This window comes from Hesperophylax consimilis, chromosome 12, assembly GCF_061612785.1.
Source record: "Hesperophylax consimilis isolate HC1 chromosome 12, BYU_Hcon_1.0, whole genome shotgun sequence".
Taxonomy (NCBI): domain Eukaryota; kingdom Metazoa; phylum Arthropoda; class Insecta; order Trichoptera; family Limnephilidae; genus Hesperophylax; species Hesperophylax consimilis.
The window spans coordinates 30,927,308-30,954,372 of record NC_142847.1 but is presented as its reverse complement, the minus strand read 5'-3'; the positions used below and the strand labels follow the sequence as shown (position 1 = coordinate 30,954,372).

The 27,065-nt window shown below is 34.5% G+C and overlaps 1 protein-coding gene across 2 annotated transcripts; it reads left to right on the top strand.

Moving 5' to 3' along the window:
• Positions 1–851: 851 nt before the first annotated feature.
• On the top strand, positions 852–26,057 carry LOC149419485 (cytochrome P450 6j1-like). 2 transcript variants are annotated; one of them, XM_089637845.1, is made up of 11 exons: positions 852–936; positions 3,192–3,391; positions 7,661–7,825; positions 11,563–11,711; positions 12,739–12,866; positions 13,383–13,626; positions 18,161–18,279; positions 19,099–19,201; positions 21,612–21,730; positions 24,573–24,705; positions 25,714–26,057. In XM_089637845.1, exons 2-11 carry the CDS (start codon positions 3,204–3,206, stop codon positions 25,881–25,883), a joined length of 1,518 nt encoding a protein of 505 aa, XP_089493971.1. In that variant the 5' UTR covers positions 852–936; positions 3,192–3,203; the 3' UTR covers positions 25,884–26,057. The 2 variants fall into 2 exon arrangements, with proteins under 2 accessions (XP_089493971.1, XP_089493969.1); XM_089637843.1 differs by having other exon boundaries at positions 859–915; positions 25,714–26,049.
• Positions 26,058–27,065: the final 1,008 nt, after the last annotated feature.

The following is a 27,065-nucleotide window of genomic DNA, read 5'->3' as shown; positions in this document are numbered from 1 at the left end:
TATAAAATACTCCTTCCCTGGATTGTTTTAATTCGTCTTTTGTTCTTCCCATTGATTTATTATACTTTAGTCTATGGTTCTTCCGTTATCTATAAAAGGACAAATAACTCCGATAAGCTGCAAACTGTGAAATTCTCCAAGTAAAGAAAAACTAAATTAACTTCTTATATATATTTACATATATTTTCTTGGGCCATGTCTAACTTTACAGCTTGTTTAAACTTTACGCCCCTATATTTATATAATATAATATTTGAACAAAACTCAACACAAAGGTTAACATTTTTAATTTAACAATAAACAAGAGTTATATATTATTATAGGCTTTGGGGAGAAGAGCGTCGTTTATTTTTTTTATTGATTTAAAATCCGTTGTTAACAGACTAATTGTCATATCTAATGCGCAGACGCAATGTAGGCATGCTGAGTCTGTTCTGCAGGTATTTTAATGGAGCCTGCCCTAAGGAGCTAACAGCATTGTTCCCCGGTGCACCGATGCAATTGCGAGAAAAAAGAGGAACATCCGTTCGCAGTTGATGTTGGCTTCATAAGAACGGGTCGTTTCTTCGACTCGTTTTTGTGTAAGTCGGCTCGTATGTGGAACTACCCCTGCCTTAACCCGCCTCACAACGCTACCAATCGGGTGGCGTCATAGTTCCCCTGTCTTTACACTGTACAGACAGTGGTGCTCTTGAGAGGTATGTTTTAAATTTAAAAAAACATTTTGAAATAATTAATTTCAAAATTAATTTAATTCAAATATCAAGTTTACCCTACGCCAATGTGTAAATAGACTTGGAGCGACGCGAGGTGACCAATAATTTTCCGGTGAACCAGTTAAGCAGTTCGGTTCTGTCCTTTATTGGTGCAACATTCCGCGGCTGCTTTATTAAACTTTGTTTTCTTCGTATAAAGGTACTTGTTAAATAATAGAAGGTAAATAAATTGCTTTAGGTGATACTGACCAGACTGAATACTTTATGCCTAAATTTTAACCTTCTATATATTTGTTTTTACTTTTTAAGTATACTTTTGTCAAATTTACTTATAAATTTAAAAGAGGCGGATTCAAAAGATATTTACATGTAAAATTTTTAGATTTGGAATTGTTTGATAAGGGACGGGTTGTTTCACAAAATTTGAACAATTCGTTAAATTTCAAAGTTTATTTCCAAGTTCTGTGAAGGTTCCATTCAAGTTCTGTTATGATTTTAGTTTTGTGAAGCTACTGGCCAATAATGATATAATAATAGAACTTGAATATAACCTTCACAGAACTTGCAAATCAACTCTGAAATTTTATGAATTGTTCAAATTCCGTCATTTCCAAGTGATAAGTACTCGAAACTTGAGGCTAGTGTGCGATGTTTCTTATTGTTTTATTAATAAAACTTTTGAACATATATAATAATTCAGGTTTTTCAGGGATATTTATTTTACGCCCAGAGGGCTTTTACATATATAATAATTCAGGTTTTTCAGGGATATTTATTTTACGCCCAGAGGGCTTTTACATATATAATAATTCAGGTTTTTCAGGGATATTTATTTTACGCCCAGATGGCTTTTACATATATAATAATTCAGGTTTTTCAGGGATATTCATTTTACGCCCAGAGGGCTTTTATATATATAATAATTCAGGTTTTTCAGGGATATTTATTTTACGTCCAGAGGACTTTTACATATATAATAATTCAGGTTTTTCAGGGATATTTATTTTACGCCCAGAGGGCTTTTACATATATAATAATTCAGGTTTTTCAGGGATATTTATTTTACGCCCAGAGGGCTTTTACATATATATAATAATTCAGGTTTTTCAGGGATTTTACGCCCAGAGGGCTTTTACATACCTATATACATAAAGGCAGTAAAAGTAAAAGGGTTTACCTGAGGTTCTTAAAATTAAGATTTCAAATCTGAACCTTTAAAACGGCGCAAATGCAGCAATACTGCTAAAAAAACTTTTTTAACTTGTTAATTTTTTATTACATTGTCCTCGCAAGAGTAAATAAATCATTGTAGGATTAGTATGCAGTTCCTGCAGATAGTTAAGCAATTTACCTAGGCCACCACAAAAGACATAACACGTAATGGAACATACAAAATTATACATATAACAGCACTAACGGTATTCTTTCCAAAATAATGTTTGTATTCTACTTTGTGACCTTTCACATTAATGAAAGTTATTACATTAAGTTTGCACATTAATCTAGTTCGGCAATTTATTGGATAGTAGGTACATTCATATGATATGTTAGTTTATATTTTGTTGGTATTTAGAATATTATGTGTGATGTTTATTGTGTTCTGTTATAATTATTCCATTCCTATTAAAGACATTTTTTATAAATTTGGTAGTACCTGTTGATGTATTTTGTGTGTACCTATCCCATTACATAGCGAAATAAACATTATAAAGGGCTCTGTTTTGAATTACCTATTTGACCTCACATTGGTTTTAATCAAATATATTAGAATTCGATAATATCTTTGGTTTTAATTATTACTAATATCAATACGGTATACAGATATATTGATGCACTATATTAGAAGCATAATACACATAGCATTTATAAGACTAACTTGAATCCGATAATAATAACACAAAAAATGATTATTAAAGTTATTCTTAAAAAACCAAGAGATTTTCCAACAAGTGAACTATTCGATAAATTTAAAGTCCTTAAATGGGAATTGAGTAAAGCAGTAACGACATAAGTGTGATGAAGTCGTGTAAAAACAATATTCGGCATGCAGCCCAGGGTAATGGCCGGACTAACGGTCGACTTTGCCTTAGCGAGCCTAGAAAATCGATCTTTCCGTAGGGTTTATTTGAATTATGTCTGATGAACGTATTACTAAATTCTGAAATGTTTCTGGAGGGATCCCTCGAGAAGTTACTAATTCATCGTCTATAAAAAATAAAATCTGATGCTTAGCGGTAACTTTATATTTGAGAAACGTTTTATAAAATTTTCTAACCGTTTTACATAAAATATTTTATTTGTAATTTTAGTAATACGTTCATCAGAAATAATTAAAATGTGAGCGCTCAGCAAACCTCCTTTGTTAGTCTTATGTCGCCTTAATAAAGATTCACGTTCTATTTCCTTGCTTCTATGTGTAGTAAATTTAAAAACCTTTTTTGTAATATTAGATATTAACTTGATAATGTGTTTCAGAATCAGTACAAGATGATCGTGGAATTCTGCATACTCTTCGTGAGTGCCCTCCTATCGGCATACATGTTCCTGACAAGAAACCATGGCCACTGGAAGAAGAAAGGAGTAATCTACATGAAACCCAAGTTATTATTTGGCAATCTCTACAACATGGTTATGCTCAAGGCATCCATAGGACAGCATCTAGCTTCTATTTACAAGTAAATACACAAGTGAATAACTATATATTACTCATCATCATCATTATCATAATCATCGCGGCGCTACGTTGGTTGGCCATCACAACAAAAAATGATCTTCTCTAGTCCCTCACTATTTGCGTACCGTCGCGCGTCGGTCCACCGACGACGTAGTATTGACGAGCTGGACCGATACTACCGACCAATTGACTAACGTAGGCGTGACTATTTCCATCCTGACATACCTTTATTTCCATTCAGCATCTTCTTACACAGTCTATCTACTTCTTCCCTTTCTTCTATGAGGCAAATGTTTCCAATATAATTTGTATAATAGACAAAATAATATTATGTCATCAAATAATATTTCCTCTTGAAATTAATTTTCGAATAGATCTGCTGTTTTTTAAGTATCCCAAAATGAAATAACTGTTTTTGAAAGCAGGTGAAGAAAAAAAAGTCTTTTTGTCATTTTTTTTTTGTATACTATATTCACCCCTTTAAACGAAACAAAAAACAACTAATTAGACAGACGTATTATAAATTTTATTGTAAATTCAGTACATAGTTTAGTTTAACTTAAAAATAATTATTTAAATTATTTATTTATTTGTTTATTAGGTAAGATATTGGCTAGCCTTGACTCCACTGAACTGTTGGCGGTTTTCCGTTTCATAGAATTATTTCAAAGGACTGAACTTTTTAAAATATTGGCATTCAGAACTCCGGGCCAAAAAGGCCCCTTTTTCTTTCATCATGATTTTAAATATTGGTTTTTGGATAAATAGAATTTATTTTGGTTGAGTTAGAAAATATTTGTGCTAGGTAACATGGCTGCAATATGGGGGGATTTAAACTTTACCAAAGATTTGTTTAGGTTTTTTATGAGTCGTAATTATGTTTTGATCGTACTATGCGAGGCAGTTGATGGACGCGTTTTCATGGGTGGAAAGGCGCGAATAAAATGATTCCTCGAGACTTAATATATGATCTTTAAGGAGGGGAACTTCGGGGAGTCCCGGTGTAGTTGAGAAACCCTCATCCAATTAGGAGCTCCCAAGGCAATGCGAATGAATTTATTTTGAAAGGTTTGTAGTCTCTTTAATTGAAAATCTGAAGCGTGGGCCCAGATAGGGCTTGCATTGGTTAGTTTAGGCCTTATCGTTAATATTTCAAAGATGAGCGTCATTGTAAACTTTTAAATTCAAAGAAATAATGGGTTTTCTCTCTTTCTAAAACTGTTATTATAACGCCTGACCATAACAGAAAAGTTTATATATATAATAATTTTTATTAGGACGTGTTATTTGGTGGCAGATATAGCAATAGGTGATTCGAATGGTGTTTGTTCTCCTATTATGCTCTTTGACTTTTGTGGTCATAAGTCTTATTGCGCATATATAATCTGTTAACGTCTGTCATATATGCTCCGATGATGGAAATTACAAGGCTTTTCGAAACATTGGCTAAAAGAGAAAGAAGCGCAACATGTTAACTACTCCCAAATAGATAAAAAAATTAAAACACTGGATACTACAACGTAGAGTGGTGCTTGGCACAAACAAATCAATATTAATTCAATAACTCCACACAAGAGGCCCTGAGGAAAATCTCTGACATCTTTGGGGATGCTGTGTGGAGAATCTTTTTGAGGAGAGGAAAGAGTGAATATGGGTCTTGAAAAAAACCCATGTTGTAAGAGGGAGGAAAACAGAGGCCGGCAAATCGTTCCACAGCTTAGCATTTGAACTCAAGAACGAGTCTTAGAAGCGACCCGTTCTCATGTGACAAATTTAATGTCAACCGGTTACCTACATATTTTGGGCGCGCGTTTGGCAGCATTATATAATATAGCAGTTTGCTTCGATCAATATTAAGTAGGTACTAAGATAGTAAAACATTTTAAAGTCAATTTCTGCTATCACAATGAGTCGTAAAAATAATGCAAGAATGTGGGGTCATTCGTGAAACTTCAAAGACTTAATTTATGTATGTTCATAAGCTATATCCAATGAAGAGATCCGACAGAAATGTGTTATGGGCGTGTCTATGTACCCAGAGCAAACTCCACACAGTAAGCATTAGAGCTGCCTATAAGGGCGAGGGGAACAAACCAAGTAGCGCGGAGCAGGAGTGATTTTTCAATAAAAGAATCTGACAGTATACAGGCAACAAGCATAAAAAACTTAACTACATATTCCAAATCGGGTAAATAAAAGGTCGGGCTTGTTTCCAAAACGTAATATTTTGTTACAGTTTTTAGTTAGACACTTTTACAAAAGTGTCATATTTTACCCGCCGCACTCAATTTTAGCGTGGCTGCGCCGGGCGATCCGTTCAAGAACAAACATTCAGATCCTGCGTAGAAAAGTCCCACAGTGGATTGTGCTGCAAACCATTGCCTTACTTTAGCAAACTTAACTTTTCTGCCCAGGGTCTCGTTATTTTAATGTGTGCTTTTCGACGTTCAACTGATGTCGTAGACTCGTAGATTATTCATAGCATTCTAGAACCCTCCTGGTGCTGAAAATATGGTCACGTGGTTTGTCTCCAGCTCGTTGAAATTATACTCAGATTTCATGTTAGAGACAGTCTACATTTTATCAGAAAAGTGGCAATCTCAATATTTTTCTTACTTCTTTTGAAATTCATCACAATGTTTCAAATTATCAACATACTTTCTTCTAGCTTCTAGGAATTGTCTGGTCAGTGGCTATATCAATTATTATGAATTACGAACAATCAATTATTTATCTGCCTGCGATGTTTACCGGTATGTATCTACAGTTCATTGTCGGAATTCATTTAATTTATATACGATACATACATTCAATAATGAGTAAAGTTAATTAAATAATTGATTCGTTTGAAAACCGCAATAATTAACATAATTAGTCCTCGCTGTTAAACGATAATATTATTATAACAATAATATGGAACAAATCATGTGGAACGGGGTCCGAATTCAGTTGAAAAGATACGTTTTCGAAAGATGCGTAGCTCACAAATTCCATATACAAAAGATTTTCAAATTTGGTGACCCCAGATCTCACCAATTGCCAAGTTGATGATTTTAAGTAGACAAAAAGGCTGATTTTTACTAAAAAAAAAATTACAGAATTTCTTTTAATATACGATTGCAAGAGACCACAATTTTGTATCAATCTCAGAAATATTAATTATTCGATTCGTAAAAAGAAATAAGTTGTAAATAAGTTTGTCGGGATGGCAGAGTTGGTGATAAATAATTATTTATTTATTTCACACCAGCTAGCAAGTCTATCCTTATTTTACTGAAGAAAAAGTTCATAATTTAAAAAATATAAAATCTTAAAAAACCTTGGGTCATCCGCAAATAGAATCAACTCAACATTATGGGAAAAAAACAAAAATGAATAATGTATATTAAAGATAAATCACACTTTTAATTATTTAATTTGCGTGGCGGGTAGGGGTACCGCCGCCCCGGGAACCATTTATTGGATAACCAACACCTCTGCCTTAGGTCACCCAAAAGAGATTCGCTACGTTTGGTGACTTAGCAGGCGTTCCGGTTCATGGAGTGAGGGAGAGACTGGTTGAGGGAGACCTTTTGACTCTCTCGACACATAATTTTACACCGCAGTGGGAGGGATCGATACATACGTCCGTCACTCCTGGACACATTAAACCCAGATTCCTACACACCCCTTGTACCTTTTTCCCTCCCAGAACATCCCATCGTTCCTTTCCTAAAAATACCCTCCACAGCTTCCCCAAATATGACATTGCCCTGAGGGGAATTATTTTCCTCAAGACCTCCTGTGTGGAGCTAATGTAAAAAATAAAAAATATATATATTTATTTATGAAAATAGAAGTGGGCCCGAATAAGAGCCCTGGGGCACTCCCGATGTTACTTTAAATAATATGAAAATTGTTACCAAGTTCGCTATTATAGCCATTATATGGATGATCCACGTAAACCTGCCGAGAGTTTTTAGTTTCACTAGAAGGATATTAATATTTACTATATCGAAAAACTTTTGAAAAATCATTGTATGTTATTGAATCTACTTGTGGAGGAGACATGAAAGCTGTACAAAAATATAATGTTCATACGATAGAAGATTGGTCATGGTACATAACTATTCTGTTCTGGAGTAATAAAATGGCTCCCGGATAGGTAAGTAAAGCTTCCGAGTTCGAGTCCCGGTCACAGCCAAATCATTTATTTTTATTTTCTGTGCTTCATGTTCATACTCTGAAGATTTTTCATATTCTTTCAATAATCAAAATAATTTTCTTCCAGGTTGTATCCCGATGAACCGTTTGTGGGTTTCTTTTCCTTCGACAAGCCAGCCCTCCTGATCCGAGACAGGGAGCTTATCAAGCATATTCTCATCCGGGACTTCAACCACTTCCCCGACAGGGTGTTTACACCCAACGTGATTCCCGACCCTCTGGCAGCTAAGGGGTAAAAATAATATATAATAATTTGTAATACGTAAATCACAGTGACGTGCATTTCTCTATGACCAAAGGTAGGCTGTTTGTAGTATATACATTGAAAATGTTAATTTTTATCATCTTCTGCTTATTGTTCAAACCAACTGTCTCCCTTTGCTTTTATTATCTAGCTGACGTGTACCCGGCAATGCTGGGGTTTATCCTCAGGAGATAGACATATACCATAGTGCACTTTTCTGTAGGACTTTTTAATATGTACAATTCCGTAGTTCATTACTTTGATGTATCTCACAAGGTGTAGCCAGCGTAAGCAATGTAAGCACCCGATTTTTTTCAACTATTACAAAACTTCCAATTTTCTCTACTTTCTTTAAATATAAAATGCACGAATGATCTTCCGGAAGAAATTATTTAGATGATGATGAAAACCCTATCAAAATCAGGTTGCGTAGTTTAGAAGAACTAAGCGAACAAACAGACAGATGCGGAGAGTGACTTTATTTTATACTATTTAGAGATATTCATAATAAAATCGTGGACTAAAGTCCATGATGAAAAATGGTGGATATTTAAACAAAAATATTAAATAATTTAAATTGCAGAGACGCTGATAATGATTCTTTTTTTGTATTTGGTAAATAACATAAGTTCTGCTCCAATTCCTCGCAGATACCAAATTATATGAATGAGTGTACGTATTACATACATACCTACACATAAAAAATATACAGAGTGTAATTTGAAGCTTCTCGGATAACAGAATATTCATAATATTATTAAATAAAAGCATTTAAAATCATTTGAATCGTGCATAATGGGCATGAAAAAATGTCCTTTCTTGGACAGTTCTGAGATCACCGAAGTTATCAATAATTTAAATTATAGTCATTTTAACATAGGTTCATATCGAAATTCAAAGACAAACAATGTCAAATAAAAAAACATCAAAGATTTGCGGCTAAGGCGAAGCACAATGAAGTAATGCAATGTCATGTGTTTTTCGTTTGAAAATTTGATTGCTTAGAAAATTTTTTTTTCTTATTTTAAGTACTGCGAGAAAAACACATCACTTTAAAATAACCGAGCATATTTTTTTTTTTTTGTTTTTAATTTTTTTAAAAGAAAGACAAACATTCCCGGGTCACGGATAACCCAACAATGTTTGAAAATCTCCTACTACCACCACAGAAAGCCGAAAATGTTGCTTGTGTTGTGATGGAGGACTTAGCCAGCCGAGGAATCGAACACGCGACGCTCGGGTGAGACCCAAGCGCTATGCCCACTCAACCACTGACCGGTAAATATAAAACAAGTTTTTTTATAAAACCGAAAAAATATATCAGGTCTATAAAAACTGGTTTAAATTTCAAACTCTCCAACTTAAGAACTCCTTTTCGGTTATGGTTTCATTGTATAATGCGAGAAATTAAGTTATGTAGAAAATTATGGTAAATATTTAAATGTTTAAACTTCGCTAAATAAAATAAAAACACACATTTGGTGATGTTTTTTTCTTGTACAAATCAAAACAGGCGACTAGTGTGGGAATTTAAACCTTATCGCCATTTACATAAGAGTATTATTGTTAGCGGCCCTATTCCAAATGTTACGTAACGTGGTGCATCGCCTTAAGGCGAAGCTTAATGCTAAATCAGTATTTTGATTTATCTTTATAACGAATTGGTTTACATTGTGAATACTAAAAAATATGCTTTGGATAAATTGAAGGTTTTCCTATCGTTTCGCTTGAGTAGAATACAGATAAAAAAAAATAGTAAGCCGTCTTTAGTAACCCGATTATACTAGCCGGGTACTTCCCTAACTTACTTGTCCATGTTTGGTTTCCTTCCTAACTCCCTTCAGCCTCGCAACACAATGCCTTATTTTGGGATGCTATGGTCTCTGGCTATTTAAAGTATTTTTTTTTAATAATTGATTATTTTATTCATGATGTCTAAAAAAGATATTACTTCTCGGCGTGTTTCTGATATTGAAATCCTCGTGCTTTTGCTGGTGAAAATGGCTCATTTAAGGACTAAAGTAAGATTCGTTGTCTTATTTAGACAACGTTATTTCATCATAGTCACGGGATTGTATCCGGGGGTGGGATTTCTCCAATTGTTACGGTCCTCCTCCGTTCTCCTTCAATATCAATGCAGTTTGTGTCGTTTATGTCAACTCAGTATGTGTCTTCTATGTTAACGCAGTCTATGTCTTCTACGACAACGTAGTCTGCCCACCTCTTCATTAGTCTGCCTCTGGGTCGCCTCCACTGGGGCACCGATTTAGTAATTTATAATGGTGGCGGTTTTTTACAATGAACTTCCTTATCCACTTCGATTATAATATTACCACAGTTTGGCCGTTGCGCCACCACTCCATATAGCCCAGTCAATAAAGGTTTTGTGTCGGAACTAATTCCCCGGAAGCTGAATTTTTCACAGATGTTAGAAGACCTTTAGACATGATTTTTTACAAAAGTCCCCGACTTTCCCCCTTGTGCTTCCTTCCCCACCCCCTCTTGAATATATTTTTCAAAGCCTTTCGAAATACGCTAATATGTATATCGTTAGTGGTTTTATTAAATCAGATTATTTTTTTTGTTTAGTTTTTAATTAGTTATTCTAATAAATTGAATACTTTGATTTTTGCGAGAAAAGCTATACAACGTCTACAATTTATTAAGAAAGGAAAAATATCAGTTTTTCAAAATAGTATTTCAGAATATATTTGCATATTTTTTTTTATTTTTTATTTTTTATTTTTTTTTATTTTTTTTTTATTTTTTTTTTTTTATTGAGTTTACAGTTTGAAAATGGCCTTGTAAGCCGAAACAGCTGTCACAATAATAAAAAACTAAAACACTTGCAGAACTTAATAATAATATTATCAAATTTAATCTAAATTAAATTTATAAAAAATTAAATGGAGTTCTACGAATTAAACACAAAAACAATAAATAAATATATTTGCATATAACTAAAAAAAAGGTATATAGGTCTTCTAACATCTGTGAGAAATTCAGCTTCCAGGGAATTAGTTCCGACATTAGGTGTTTTTTTCCTTCATTGACTGGGCTAATAGCCCGTACAAATAAACAACGTGCCAGACACCATAATAAAAAAATGCATGAAAGCACATGAACGCGGAAAGCACATATGCGAAAAACCTATGGGATATTTCATATAAGGTTTCGTATAATGGAACGTGCGTCAGAGATAAAATTAGCTATTCGGGTGCGCGCGATAAAGCAAATATTTTTTGTTTCATTGTGTAATGTTATCAATATTGCTCTAACATGTGTTATAAAAATTGTTATTTCTAATATTGAAACGGTTAATTCATGGCAGAATTTCATTTTAATTATGACTCAAAGCTTTTGAATCAAAAAGGTTTTAGCATTATAAGAAATATGAATAAATTTAACACGTCGTGAATGTGAATGGTATAAGAAGTCGGGGACGTCTGAGGAAGACATGGCACGATCAAGTGAACTAAACAAACATAAAGAGTCAGAATAACAGAAAAGTATGTATGAATGTGAATGATAAAAGGACTGTGTGCCAAGAATGAATTTTTTGGCAGTCTGTTATCTCTGCCTATTCCTCCGGGGAAACGGCGGGATGATGATGTTGGTTAGTTGAATATATAAAAAAATATTATTCGCCTTTTTAGTTTTTTTCAGTTTTTATTTTTGTTTCAGAGAATGTAATTTTCAATATCTTTAATTTTTCCCTGATGAAGGCTCTTCGGTCTGAACTTCGACAAGTGGCACATGCTGAGAATAAAGTTGAACCCTGGCTTCACGTCACTGCGCATTAAGAGGGTGTTCTACCTGGTGGACGAGTGCTGCACAAGGTTCGTGGGAGTCATGCAGAAATTCGCTGACAAAGGTAAAAGGTTTATCACAGACCTGATTATTCTATTTATTTATTCAACGCCCAGGGTATCTAGCACGGTCGATTCATAAATGTTTTATCGATAATGTCGGTAATTTTTCATCGTTCCCGAGCATGACTGCAGATCATCAATGATCAAAAAACAGTTCACAACGACTATGTATTCTCAGAATTCAAAAAACCTGTAAACCATAACTACCCTACTAGGCATAGAGAAGCACAAATGTTCATTATTAAAATATCGCAAAATGTATACTGAGATAGAACAAAAAGACATAAAATTCCGAAATTATTTAACTCATTACCAGAAGATATTAAAAATGAGACATGTTATTCAAAAATAAAAACGAAAATTAGATCGTTCTACCTCCGTCAAACATAAAAATAATTAATATTGTGGATCAAGATATCAAGTTGAAATTAAATATATTATTATAAGCTAATAAATAGAAAAAGTGAGAGATTTCTTACAATTAAACTGATTGATCAGTTTCGTAAGATCTAAGTAAGTGAAAATAATGTACAGAAAAAAAAAACTGAATAAACACATATAATTCTCAATTTATTCGATGTGAATTGTTTTTGTGCGTTAGCGATATGTAGACAAGCTCGGGAACGAAGTCAAGTTACCGACATTATCGATAAAACCTTTATCGATCGACCGTGATAGATACTCTGGGGCCTTTAACTTATATAGGTAATCTTTAGGCTACTATATTTACACTACGTCAATTGACTATATAATGTACTAGTGGATGAGCGCAGACGTTGCCCTGCCACGGATCGCATTGTATGAATTTATGGAAAGAAATATGAAGAAAAAAAGAATTCTAGAAAAAAATTAAGATCTAGACAACAGCGACACATATCGGGTCCAATTATCGGGTATACAAGCTAGAACCAACTTCACTAACTTTGATTGTAATCGTTTGAGCGGTTTTGGAGATTAGCGTGTACGAACACAGTGACACGTGATTTTTAGTAGTTCCATAACTTGGTTTAAATGTTTTGTTTATTTTAGGAGAATCGGTGGAATTGAAGAAAGAGATGGCTAAGTTGACCACGACCGTCATAGCAGCTTGTGGGTTTGGATTGGATGCCGGGGCCATGGACGGGAACTACTCCGCATTTGTCGACATCAATGACGATGTAAGAAAACTCACGAAAACAAAAATACAACAGAAAATACCGTATCATATCAAGTGCTTTTAAAACATTTGAATCTCCTTCGACCCAGTTGGTTCATAGAACCTAATAAAAAAATAATACATTTACTTCGATTCTTCTACCATCCATCTCACAATCCATTTGGTGAAGTTCACTGTGGTTGTCATCAGGTTATGTCTTCTGGTTCCCTAATATGGTATCCAACTTCTCAAGTATTCTCATTCTTCCAGAATGATGTTTCTCCACCTACAACATCTACTACGCCATACACCCCTTTGCACTCCCCTATTCCATTTATTGTTCTATTCTGTTATCTCTACTGCTTGCTTACGTTATCTTCTGATATATGCTTATATTCTCTCGTGCTTGCTTATAGTATCTCGTTCTATTCTTCATTATCTATCTGGTTTCATTGTCCACCTATTTTGTATCTCTTTTTTCGTTGCATTAGTTTTTTGTAATTGAACTTTCTCACTCATCTTCTTATTGTCTTTTCAGAGCTTCTCAACGAACCCTATCTACGCCCTGAAGAAGGTTATCCTCTTCTTCGCCCCCCACGTCACAAAAGCTTTCTCCATCCAGATAGCAGCCACCAAGACCTACGAGCTGATGAGGGGCATCGTGTGGGATACGGTCAAGCTGCGGGAGGAGACGGGGGTCAACAGGAATGACTTCATCGACCTGATCATGGAGATCAGGAAGAACGGAAGACTGGACACTGACAAGACCAAAGAGAAAATTGGTAAACAATGACAAAATGTCCTTATATTATTAATAGATTTTTTTTACCAAACTTCGCCCATAGCTATTAAAAAGATGTGCAGATCATGCCAGTCTGTCTTACGCAGAAATAACGTTTTTATTAGCAGTTCGCATAATTCGTTAGTGGCTTGCAATGCTGCACTCGCCATCCGCACCACGCTTCAACTTAAACACATTATGCTATATTATGCGCGCATAATTTGGTCGTGACATATACATATACGTTGGGGTGACACACTACACTATAATCTTCCTCGATCTTCGTCAGATCAATTATGGAACTGCCGCCGAATATCATTTCTTTGTATGGGATTCTTCACTTTGACAGATTTAGAGAGAATTATGGCGCTCCGTAAATTGTTCTGACCCCTCTCCCCATTTATCACATAATTTTCAAATATCGCCTGGCTAGCAGATCACAGCGCATATCGTCGCCACGCCCACACTTATAACACATCATACTTTTAGGTGTGACAGGTCTGTCACTATACCCAGAGCCGACCTTGTGCAGCTCTGAGTATAGACTTACCAAGGCGCCAAGAAGCCAAATAGTTAACGCGCTGATAATAACTAATACATAACACAGCACCGTTGAGGTTTTCACTAGTGCCAGTCGCCGTTTGGCTCTGTGCCGGCCCTGTGCAAGGGAAATTGGAAACTTGCCAAGGTGCCAAGGATCCAAGGGGTCCTGATTGTACCTAATAGATATAGCACCCTTGAGGTTTTTACTAGCGCCAGAAAAATGCATTAGGTATCCATTTATCTTTGAATTTAAAACCGACGTTAAATGGATACCTACCTTACTTTATCAAATATATATAATTCTATAATAATACAAAAGTTATAATTATATTTATAATATTAACCTAATGTAGTTTTACTAAAGATCAGGATATTGGCATGCCCCAATGACGCAGATATGATATTCGAACAAATAAAACATGAAAAATAAAACCTTGAATGACTATTAAAATAAGCTGACGTCTCGTTATCATTACAAGGTTTTTAAAGAATTTTGTTGTTGTTTTCCATTTGAAACCATTTTTGTTTTGTTTGCTTTATGAAGCATGATTAAAATATGTTTGTAGTAACCAGTGACCTATCATATACCAGAGAATTTCGAATATATTATAGATATAACGAGCAATATTATTGTTTGGATCATTCAAAAATCAAGTTTGGGCACAGTGTATTCGATAAACAAAGGTTAAATTAACAAGCTATTATTTATATTGGACAATTCAATACAGCGTCAAAGATTACATAAAAGCGGCGCTATACAAATTGTCCAATATTATTAATAATATATTATTATTAAAACATGACACGGGTCCTGCTACGATCGTCGTTCCCTAAATTTGTTTTGCCATACTGATGGCTTCAAGCTGTTGGAACTGATTATTAAAATCAATTTCTCCCAACCGTCTCGAGCCAGTGAGATGATGGCATCCCCAATTGAGGTGTGTTTTGAGGCAGAAGGTAGTGGGGATGGGAGGGAGATGGAAAGAGGAAGGTGGAGACAGGGCCGGCCCGGAGCCAAACGGCGCTTGGCGCGAGTCCCTTGTCAAAACCGGTAAACGTCTAGGTAGGTGATAATATTCGGATGATTTGTATTTTTGTGTAGCACCGTTTTAATGAAAAATAATCTCAAAGGCGATGTGTTAGGACTGTTAGATGATAGGCATTAGGCTGGCCGCATACATACGTTTTCCGTATTCGATTTCCGAATTCGTTTTCCGTATTCGGAATTCCGTGAGACTAGCGCAAACGTTCGTTTTTCTTCACTCGGAATGTATAAACGTCAGTACCAGTGTTGCCAACAAGGGCGATATATCGCCATTTAGGCTACTCAGAGCGAGAATTGGCGCCGAAAAAATCTAAAAGGCGACTGGTCGCCAATTAAGCTACTTCAAAAACATCACAATTTTAAACATGTCCCGATATTCTCTAGCCACCCCCCCCCATGAAATTTATTTTTCTCGGGACAAATTTTATATTTTCTTTAAATTCTCTAGCCACCCTCCCCATGATTTTTTTTTATTTTCTGGGGACAAATTTTATTTTTTTGAAATTCTCTAGCCACCCCCCCCCACGAAATTTTTATTTTCACGTAAAAACATCAATTTTAAACATGTCCCACCTAACAGCAAATTCGGCTACTTTACACTACCTTAGGTATGAGAAACGGCGATATTAGGTCAAGATCCGTTGGCAACACTAAATTACGAACGGAAATTTCCGTACGTTTGCGTCGGCACAAACAAACTGTATGCAATAGCTGCGTTCCACATGACGTCATTAGGTTTTTTCCATTCGGTTTCTCCGAACGCGCCGGCTCGCATTCGGAACGTGCGTAAGGAATTTGTTCCGTTCGGAACTAAAACGAATGTGTGCGGCAGTTAATGTATTTTCTACTGATTCCGTGCATTCGGATGTCCGAATAGGGAAAACGAATTCGGAAATCGAATACGAAAAACGTATGTATGCGGCCAGCCTTATCAGCTCTTGGGCGCATTGACAGTTAGGCGCCCTGAGTAGACTGCTCCAATTGCGCCCATATAGGGCCGGCCCTTTGTGGGGAAGTACTAAAGCTAAAGCCATTCAAGCAACTTTTTGAATCTGGTGGACTTCACCAGGGCGATATTGAACGTATCTACCCTTCCTGAACGTGCCGCAAAACTATCATTCACTTTTTCCATCTTTATTAACCCTGGAAGACTTATCGTAATATTTTTTTATTCTCAAAGAACAAAAAATCATTTGGCAATTTGATTTACACTACCATGCACAAAATGTAGTTTTGATTTATGATGGTTTCAAACGTCCGTGTTTTTTTTACAACACAAATTTATCGATCCGCCGCAATGCAACGCTATTGCTAATGGCTTTCTCGGACGCCTCCAACTTCTTTCATCATTCACTACTGTATACCACAATGTAACTGTTAAAAACTACATTACATCGACTTTAATTTGACTCTGTATCTCATTACGGTGCAGAGATATTGCGTATGAAGTATTCCTAGGGCGTCCCCGACTTCTTCTAACATTCAAAACACTCTCTAAACACTCCTAGCACTAATAAGAACAAAGTTTTAAATTTTCAGCGATATCGGTTGACTACTTTTCGAGTTTTGCGAGCACAAACATACGCTGGCTCAATTTTTATATATTAAGATTAGAAACCAGTTAGAATTTAACTCTACCATTTGGAATGCATTTTTTAATACATGTAAGACGTTGTCCTGCCACAGACCGCCTTCTATGAAGAAATCTGAAAAAAATATCTTTTTTTTTCTCGACAACAGCGCCACCCATCGGGTCCAAAACTATCCTATATTTCAAGCTGGAACCAACCTTACAGATTCTCAACATTTCATTAAAATCGTTTGGGCGGTTTCGGAGATTAGCGTGTAAGAACACAGAGAGACATGATTATTATTTTGCGCCCTTGAGGTGATTTTCTCACAAAAATGGCCCTATACAAATATCGCTTACTTTTCTGTAGACCTTTTTAAGATATATAATTCCGTAGTATATTATTATGATGTATCTCATAAGGTTTAGCCAGCGTTAACAATGTAGTGCCCAAAAAAATATTTTTACGACTTTATTATAAAACATAGACTTTTCTCTACTTTCTATAAATATAATATGCATGTATTATATATGTAAACCTTCCGGAAGAAATTTTCTAAATTATAGTGAAACCCCTATGAAAATCCGTACCGTTTAGAAGAACTAAGCGCACAAACAGACAGATGCGGATAACGACTTTATTTTATACTACAGGGTTTTCCAATAAGAGGTGTTATTTTGAAATTCAATCGTAAAAGATCAATTGTTTCGTTGCTTGCGTGGCACGTAGCGCCATCTTGTTGAAAATAAACGTTGTCCAGATCAATACCATCCAATTCCGGCCATAAAAATCACTAATCATCTCTCGATAGCGCAATCCATTCACAGTAACTGTTGTTCCAGCCTCATTTTCGAAAAAGTTAGGTCCAATGACTCCACAGGACCATAAACCGCACCAAACAGTCACACGTTGAAGATAAAGAGGCTTTTCAACAATAATTCTTGGATTTTCCGAGCCCCAGATGCGACAATTTTGCTTGTTGACGAAGCCATCGAGGTGGAAATGGGCCTCATCAGTCAAGATGATTTACATTTGATTCACTCAAGTGAATTTTAATAATTTCAATGCGTTGTTGAAGCGTGTACCGTTCCATTTTTATTAATGGCGTAGTTTTTACTGTGAAACGTCAAAAAATTATAGCTTCAAAAGTAACATATACCGAAATAGCGGGCTATTCAAAATAACACCTCTTATTGGAAAACCCTGTATTTAGACAAGAAAAATCGTAGAACTCCATCAATTTTTGCTCAAATTCAAATTAAATCTTAATAATGTTATTATTAAGTTACCTGCAAGTGTTTTGGTTTAGCACTCGGTTTTAGTCGAAACGACGGAAATTAGTCTTCTACGGTTAAAATATATATATTTTATTACAGAATTGGAAGGTGACGATTTCGTAGCCCAAGCGTACCTATTTTTAATTGCTGGTTTTGAGACTTCATCCACCACGCTGAGTCTAATCATGTATGAGCTCTCCTTGAAACCAGAATTACAGGTAAAACAATAACTACAATTATTACTCAAATGGTGTAAAACAGTAACTAAAATTAATCAAACGGTGTAAATCAAAATTAATTACAGGTAAAACAATAACTACAATTACTCAAACGGTGTAAGATCAAGATTAATTACAGGTAAAACAATAACTACAATTACTCAAACGGTGTGTTAAAAATGTACGAGCTATTAGCTAAGTTCACAACCAGTTATTTTACAGGCTCCTGCCTAGCACCTAGCGGTCAGAAGTAAAACTAGGGCCTATAGATAAAACAGGTGTTTTAATTACCAATTGGCTTTTCTTTGACAGTGTTTTGTTTTGATAATTAGCTTGTCAGTGTGTGTTATTTGATTAGGTTATAAAAAGCCTCGCCGAGTGGATTTTTGACTTCTTCTCTCTCAAAAAATAGTAACAGTCAGTCATTATGGTCAACTGACCGTTATTAAAAGTGTTTTGCTCGGGTCGGGAATATTTTTAACTCGTAACATTAAATAAAGTACAAATGCAGTTTTGTGCAACAAAAACTATGCGTCTGTTATTTTTGAAGACTTCATCAAGCCCCAACAATTCTCATCACGGTGTAAGATCAAGATTAATTACAGGTAAAACAATTACTAAAATTACTCAAACGGTGTAAGATCAAGATTAATTACAGTTAAAACAATAACTACAATTACTCAAACGGTGTAAGATCAAGATTAATTACAGGTAAAACAATAACTACAATTACTCAAACGGTTTAAGATTAATTTTGTTTGACGACCATATTGTAATATTTTTTCAATGTCCTTGTATGTAATATGGAATTCATTACAGGATCGACTTCGCAAAAACATCTTGGAGACGATTAAAAAACACGATGGAGTATTATCTTATGAAGCCGTTCAAGACATGAAGTATCTCGATATGATTGTTAATGGTAAGCAACGTCTATAATTAATAAACATATAATCAATAAACGTTACTTTGCATACCTACGTTTGAATTGACTGTAGTGTAATGTACCTATAAATGAAAACAAACGCATAGTTATTTAATCTGTTATCAAAGGGTAATAGCCCAGCTCACGACTAATCAAAATATATTACATACTTAGTATATAATTTCATCATTAATTAACAAAAAGATTTTTTTTTTCTTTTCTTTTTTTAACATATCCTCTAGCTTATTGTCACAAATTACTATGTATCTTCTGTTGCAATATTATCAGCTCTGCTTTATTCCAACTGAATAGAATAACTCCATGTATTTACCACCTACCACCTACTTATTAATTGAATTGTAATAATATTATTTATATTTTACTACATCCATATTCTTAAATTTATTTACATTTACTGTGTATCTAATTTAGTAACTGCTATATTAGTCTATTTCATGATCTATACTTTTGTTATCATGCTATATAAATTTTGTTTATTTCTTAGTTTATAAATAAAAACTTTCTTTATTTTCTTTACCTTATGTATACTGTAATGGCACTACTCCCCAATTCAAACACGAGAAACGTTTTTCTCTATTGAATTGGGTAGTTACGATAAAAAGAAAACATTTTATTTTATTAGTTCTTAGAATCATATGTTTTTCTTCTGTAAATCTGTCATATACCACGTATTTAAAAAATATATTATATTATCATGACCTCAGTAAAAAGTCGCTAGTTTTCGAGATATTTGCACTTTTACGAATTTAGGGAAAATCTGCACCTTTGGTCAGTTTTGTTAATGCCACACCTACAAATTTCCATATTTTACAATTCTTATTTCTGTCACGCAATCCTTATCCTTCTAAGGGTTTTCCAATAAGAATTGTTATTTTTATATTCAAAGAAACTTTTCCCGTAAAAGATCAATGGTTTCGTTGCTTGTGTGGCAATAAAACGTTGTCCAGATCAATACCATCCAATTCCGGCCATAAAAATTCATTAAAATCGCAATCCATTCACCGTAACTGTTGCTCCAGCCTCATTTTCTAAAAAGTAAGGTCCAATGACTCCGCCGGATCATAAAGCGCACCAAACAGTCACACGTTGAGGATAGAGAGGTTTTTCAACAATAACTCTTGGGTTTTCCGAGTCCCAGATGCGACGATTTTGCTTGTTGACGAAGCTACCGAGGTGGAAATGGGCCTCATCACTCAAGATGATTTTTCAATGGAATTCTAATAATTAATAATAATGAATTTTAATAATTTCAATGCGTTGTTGAAGCATGTATCGTTCCATTTTTATTAATGGCGTAGTTTTTACTTGTCAAATGTCAAAAAATGACAGCTTTAAAAGTAACATCTACCGAAATAGCGGGCATTCAAAATAACAGCTCTTATTGGAAAACCCTGTATTATTGATCACAGTCGAAAAATGTTGTGGTTACTAATGGTTTTTGCTTGCCTAATGAGTGTTCTTATTTTGCCTATTGATTTTGACGTAGTTTATTTCAGATTAGTAAAATAATTGATCAGCTTTCTTCTGGACAGAAATAGTCTTGCGTGACAGAAATTGGATTTGTAAAATATGGAAAAATTTGGAGTTGTGGCGTTAAAAAAAACCAAAGGTGTAGATTTTCCCTAAATTCGTAAAAGTGCAAAATTCTCGAAAACTAGCGACTTTTTACTGAGGTAATATTTAAATATTCTGATTAGTCCTGAGCTTGTTGAAAGGTTGGCTTCGAATTTCGAGACACGTTGTATATGAAACATTACTTACTGTCAAAAAATTACAATCTTTTGCTGATGATATGCATCCTATAAATTTCATCAGAAATTAATTGTATATTTTAATTAATAACACATACGGCCTCGGCTCTAAATTCTACTTTATCTTGTTTGCATTTTAAATACATCGATATAAATAAAAAAATTATTTCGTTAAGTACGTATTTTTTTTAAATTACTGTGATTAATTGTGTGAAACAAAAAATCTTATCTGTTTTCCAAAAGTTTTTGTGCTACTTGTCATGTCCTTTATGTCTGCACAAAGGAAAACAATATTTATTCAAATGAAAAATGTTTTTTAACAATGGAATTTTAAAAAAGTAATAAACTTTCTTAAATCTACCAGCATGTTGAATCACCTCCCGAAGTTAGTGCACTTTACCCCCGAACGCCTGTTGTATAATTTCCCTATTTGGTTAGTATTAACGAGGTATTACGAGATTTACTCTAAAGATACCTAAGGGTACGTATACATTTGCGAACCGAAACGCGAACCGTACCACGAATTACGGGAAAGGAATGAATCAACATTTGCGGTTGCTTTCTTAATTATTTTCAGTTCGGCAGTTCGGCTCGCGGATGTAAACGTAGCATATTAAAAACTGTGTTTTTTACAGAATCATTTCGGAAGTACCCCCCACTACCCTTCCTGGACAGATTGTGCAATATGGATTATAAGATCCCAGGAACAGAGATTGTTATTGAGAAGGGAACTCAAGTTTATATCCCAATTTTGGTAAATATTTTTAAAAATTTCCATTACAGATGTGTGTCCTTGTTGACTTGTTTGCATTTTGGCATAAAATAATATTATAAAGCTCTTTTTTAACTTGTGACCTACTGACACTGTGTAGATAAACCGTTACAAATGTGTTGAGTGTGTCCGTGCGCTTTATTTTCCCTTACTTCTGTTGAAACTGACCAAACATTTTCAATTAGGTACCGAAATTATTTTTGAACAGATGATCAATTTCATTCGCCTGTTTGGGGCCTACAATTTGAAAGGTCTTATGTAAATTGGAAAAGGCAAATCAGTTTCATGCGTCTATCGATTATCTGTTTAGTAATTATATCGGATTCATATTATACTTGGAGTAATAATATATCACATCCCACGCTTTGATATTAAGGAAATCTAATTGATTTTTTTAAATTCACTAATAATAATAATAATGATTGGATTATTTGTATAGCGCCGTTCTCGTGAAAAAATCACCTCAATATACCTATAAAAGGACAAATTATTAAATTTTTAACCTTCTAACTGAACTATGCATTCTATTTATATCAATGCATATGCAAAGTATAAAATATTACGAAAGGCTCAGAAATTCTAAGGCCCAGTTGTTTTAGGACGGGTTGTTTCGGAGAATTTGAACTATTCACCAAATTTCAATGTTCATTTTCGGGTTCTGTGAAAGTCCTATTCAAGTTCTGTTATTACATCATTATAGGCTAGTTGCTTGACAGAACTGAAATAATAACAGAATTTGAAAAAATCTTTCACTGAACTTGAAAATTAACTTTGAAATTAGAAGAATTGTTCAAATTCTCTGAAACAACCCGTCCTTAGAAATTCACGCGTGACGAAGTCATCAAGTGTCCATTCAGCACCATTTTGTTTTTTGGGCATTTGAAAAGTCCTCGTTAAACGCCGATTCAATGAGCATTTCAGTTATCAAATCAAAATCAAATTGTAATAAGCTGACGAGCTTAAATATATGATTGTTGCCCTCTTCTGCTGATCACAATTTATTCAAAAGCTGAAACGCACTTGAAATCGGCATTTAACGCAGATCTTTCGACTGTAAAAAAAAAAACAAAATGGCGCTGAATGACCACTTGATGACAATGTTACATTAGAATTTCTACGAAACAACTGTCCTAAGATTTCTAAAAAATCTATCCATCGCAATCTATCTTTAAAAATAATGTCTGCGGGGGCGGGCGGCGTGGCTTGTTTTTTATACAAATCTGCAGTTTTATTTCGAGATTTATGAAATTTTGAAATAAAATGACGCTCAAAAGAGGAAAATTACTGTCTTTTTCTGATTTAGAAAAACTGTGTAAAGCCGTGTAACGCCGGGGACACAAACTAGTATATTTATAAAACTTTAAAACACAATTTTTTAGATTTAAATTCTTAAGTTTTCAAAAATTTTCGTAAGTTAAAGTCTGGATTTAGATTAGTAATTGTGATGTTTCTGATTTAGTGTATAGTGTTGATTTAGTAAAGTTATAGTATGGAGCTGGTAAATAGTTTTAAAACGTATAATTCTAAGCAATAATAACGAATTTCATTCTAAAATCACATTTCCACTTGTTACACTTTGAAACCGAAAGATATCTGTATTCTAAGTATTACTTACCTAGCAGATATCGGTATTATAAGTATTACTTTCCTGGAGATATCGGTATTCTAATACGTATCTGGTAGATATCGGTATTCTAAATATTACTTACCTGGAGATATCGGTATTCTAATACGTATCTGGTAAATATCGGTATTCTAAATATTACTTACCTGGTTGATATCGGTATTCTAAGTATTACTTACCTGGTAGATATCGGTATTCTAAGTATTACTTACCTGGAGATATCGGTATTCTAATACGTATCTGGTAGATATCGGTATTATAAATATTACTTACCTGGTTGATATCGGTATTCTAAGTATTACCTACTTACCTGGTAGATATCGGTATTCTAAGTATTACTTACCTGGAGATATCGGTATTCTAATACGTATCTGGTAGATATCGGTATTCTAAGTATTACTTACCTGGTAGATATCGGTATTCTAAGTATTACTTACCTGGAGATATCGGTATTCTAATACGTATCTGGTAGATATCGGTATTCTAAGTATTACCTACTTACCTGGTAGATATCGGTATTCTAAGTATTACTTACCTGGAGATATCGGTATTCTAATACGTATCTGGTAGATATCGGTATTCTAAGTATTACTTACCTGGTAGATATCGGTATTCTAAGTATTACTTACCTGGAGATATCGGTATTCTAATACGTATCTGGTAGATATCGGTATTCTAAGTATTACTTACCTGGTAGATATCGGTATTCTAAGTATTACTTACCTGGAGATATCGGTATTCTAATACGTATCTGGTAGATATCGGTATTCTAAATATTACTTACCTGGTTGATATCGGTATTCTAAGTATTACCTACTTACCTGGAAGATATCGGTATTCTAAGTATTACGTTATCTGTACTTAACTAAAAAATGGAAAATTTTAACTTTTGTCACTTTGGAACTGAGGTATCGATTAAATTTTATACATTGTCTATTCATTCTATAGAATTTATTTACATTTTTATTCATACAGATAGATAGATTATGAAAGTTTCTCACTCATTTATGCACAATGACATTATATTTTAATCACTTTGTCCATAACATATACATGCGGAATATGCATAATATGAACTTGTTTTTCAAACATTTTATCTTTTTATGTTGAATTTTTGAAGAATTCAAATTATAAAAATTAATTTATAGCTCGTAAAAAGCAAAGAATTTAAAATATTTATTGTGTTTTTATTATTTTCAGGGCTTGCACCACGATCCTCAGTACTATGAAAATCCTGACGTATACGATCCGGAACGGTTTAGTTCAGAAAATGTACAAAACATTCCAAAGATGGCGTTCATTCCCTTTGGAGAGGGCAAAAGGATTTGCATTGGTAAGAACCAACGTCGTTCCATGGGTCGGTAAAGAATCTAAATAAACCGCATGCTGCAAGAAACTAAAAAGACTCAAGGTTTTTAAAAACAGAACAAAATATTGTTGTTTAATATTTTTTGAAAATGAGAAAACTGGCAACACTTTTCTTCTTCGATGAATAAAATATTTAATTGTGTTTTTACATTACAGTTCTGATATCCACAGTTATGACAAGGGGTTATTTTAGCATTTGATATGCTTGGTGAAATTCTAAGTTACCAGCTCGGGCACGGGGGTTCCATTGAAGCCAGAGTCAAGTTAGCCCCTCAGAAGCTGGGCATGCTGTGTAGGGCCCGCAGATACTTTAATAGTACACAATTGCTGACAGTATACAAATCGCAAGTGCACTCCACTGTTGAATTTGGCCGCCATCTCTATTAATAAATGTCCTTCTCTATTAATAAACCTCTCATCTGGTACCCCAAAGTACTTGAAAAAACCCTTGATTCTGTGCAGAAATGGGTGGATCGTTTGATATATTCCCCTATCTTAGCAAATGGATTACAAATCTTTAGAGCACAGGCGTCAGGTGGGAATGACTTCCTTCTTCCACCGGTATTTCAATAGGAACTAGTGTCACAAATCTCTTTGGCACAGGTGCATAGTCAGAAACACGTGCCCAACATTTGACACAAGAGAATGGGTTGATTCTATGACTCATTTTGAGTTCAATAGCTCGGCTGCGGATTGATTTGTCGGCCTCTGTGTTTTATTCCCTCCTACAACATGGGTTTCTTCAAGACCCATGTTCACTTCTTCCTCTCCTCAAAAAGGCCCTCCACATAGCATCCTCAAAGATGACATAGGCCCTGAGGGAAATTATTTTCCTCATGCCTCCCGATTGAAGTTAATGTAAAAAAAAATAATAATTTAATAACTCGCAGAAAATAATACAAAATGCATTTCTTGTAGGTAGGAACTTTGTTCCATGAGCATTGTGTTATAAAATACTTGCTTTGTTTTCTAGGTGCTCGTTTTGGAGAGATCCAGGTGAAGATGGGCCTGGTTCACTTCCTGAAGAACTTCACGGTGGAACTGGCTCCGGGTATGACCAGACACGCCACAACGGATCCGCGGTCCTTCACCATGGCCACCAATGGCGGGATTCACACGGTTATCAAGAAGATACCGCAATAATACTCACTCTACTTTTATACAATTAAATGAAGTAATTTTTTTAGACACTATTTAAATAAATAAAAAAAAATACTATTGTAGAATTTTAAAGACGTGCATATTATTTTCCACTCATTTAAAATAACCTTTGATTCTCTGGAAACATGCAAAAAATATGTATGGTGAAAATAAATAGTAGGTAGGTACTAGGAACGGGTTGATTCACAGAATTTAATCAACTTAAAATTGTACTTCTGTGAAAGTTCTTAAATTGCACTACATATTCACTGTATCATAAATTATCATTTTTAATTTATTTTCTCAGTTTCAAGCAATCGGCAAGTGGAACCTTATTTTCCCAAGCTAATGAGTTCGAACACAATTCAAACAGAACCATGTTGCTGCAAAAATATTTTATCTATGGCGGATAGAACTAAGTTGCATGTAAAATTTGAAAACCTTGTTGTTCTAAAAATAAAGGTTTTAAAATAGAAGTTCTTCTTAAATTGCAAATGGAAGCTTATTGTTATAAAAAAATAAATGTAAGGTATTTAAATATAAATTTGTTGCATAATTATCTGGAGATATTTTAGATAGGGTGAAAATAAATCTAAGAAACATGGTGCGAAAAAGAAAATTTTGGCCAAAATGTCAGTTAGAACCTTGAAGACATAAATATACCACTCTCTTGAAGATATTGCACAGCTGATATTAACCCTCTTGCAACTGTTTTTTTGGTAAATTTTGGATAGGGCCTGACACGCTTATTACGAATAATTTTTAGAAAAAAACTTTATATTCGCCTTAATTACTATAAAAGAAAACTTTTTGCATTTCGGGCGGCGGAAAATTATGCATTTTGATTTTCAATTGCATAAAACCAAAATTCACTTCGCGAATCGATGTGGCGACAACGCGACGCCATTAGGAACGCACTGTTATGTTGGTATCACTGATGCATTAACAAGAGCTAAATACGACCGTTGCTATCTTCGTGGGATGCCGAGGTTTGTGTAATATGGTTTGTGATACAAAGGAAAGTGCCCCTTAATAACGCCTGCTCGCGTCAAGGCAAGAAAAACATCCCAGTTTTCAACTAGTTTACCGGCTACGCTAGGTTTGTGTAACATGGTTTGTGATACAAATCAATGTATCAGGGATACCAACATAACAGTGACGTACCTAATGGCAGCTGATTGCCGC

Bases quoted from the DNA above. Each gene is read 5' to 3' on its own strand.
- LOC149419485 (XM_089637845.1), top strand. From the start codon at position 3,204: ATGATCGTGGAATTCTGCATACTCTTCGTGAGTGCCCTCCTATCGGCA. The intron at 11,712-12,738 runs GTAAAAGGTTTA...TGTTTATTTTAG, and splicing joins GCAGAAATTCGCTGACAAAG to GAGAATCGGTGGAATTGAAG. The intron at 21,731-24,572 runs GTAAATATTTTT...TATTATTTTCAG, and splicing joins AAGTTTATATCCCAATTTTG to GGCTTGCACCACGATCCTCA.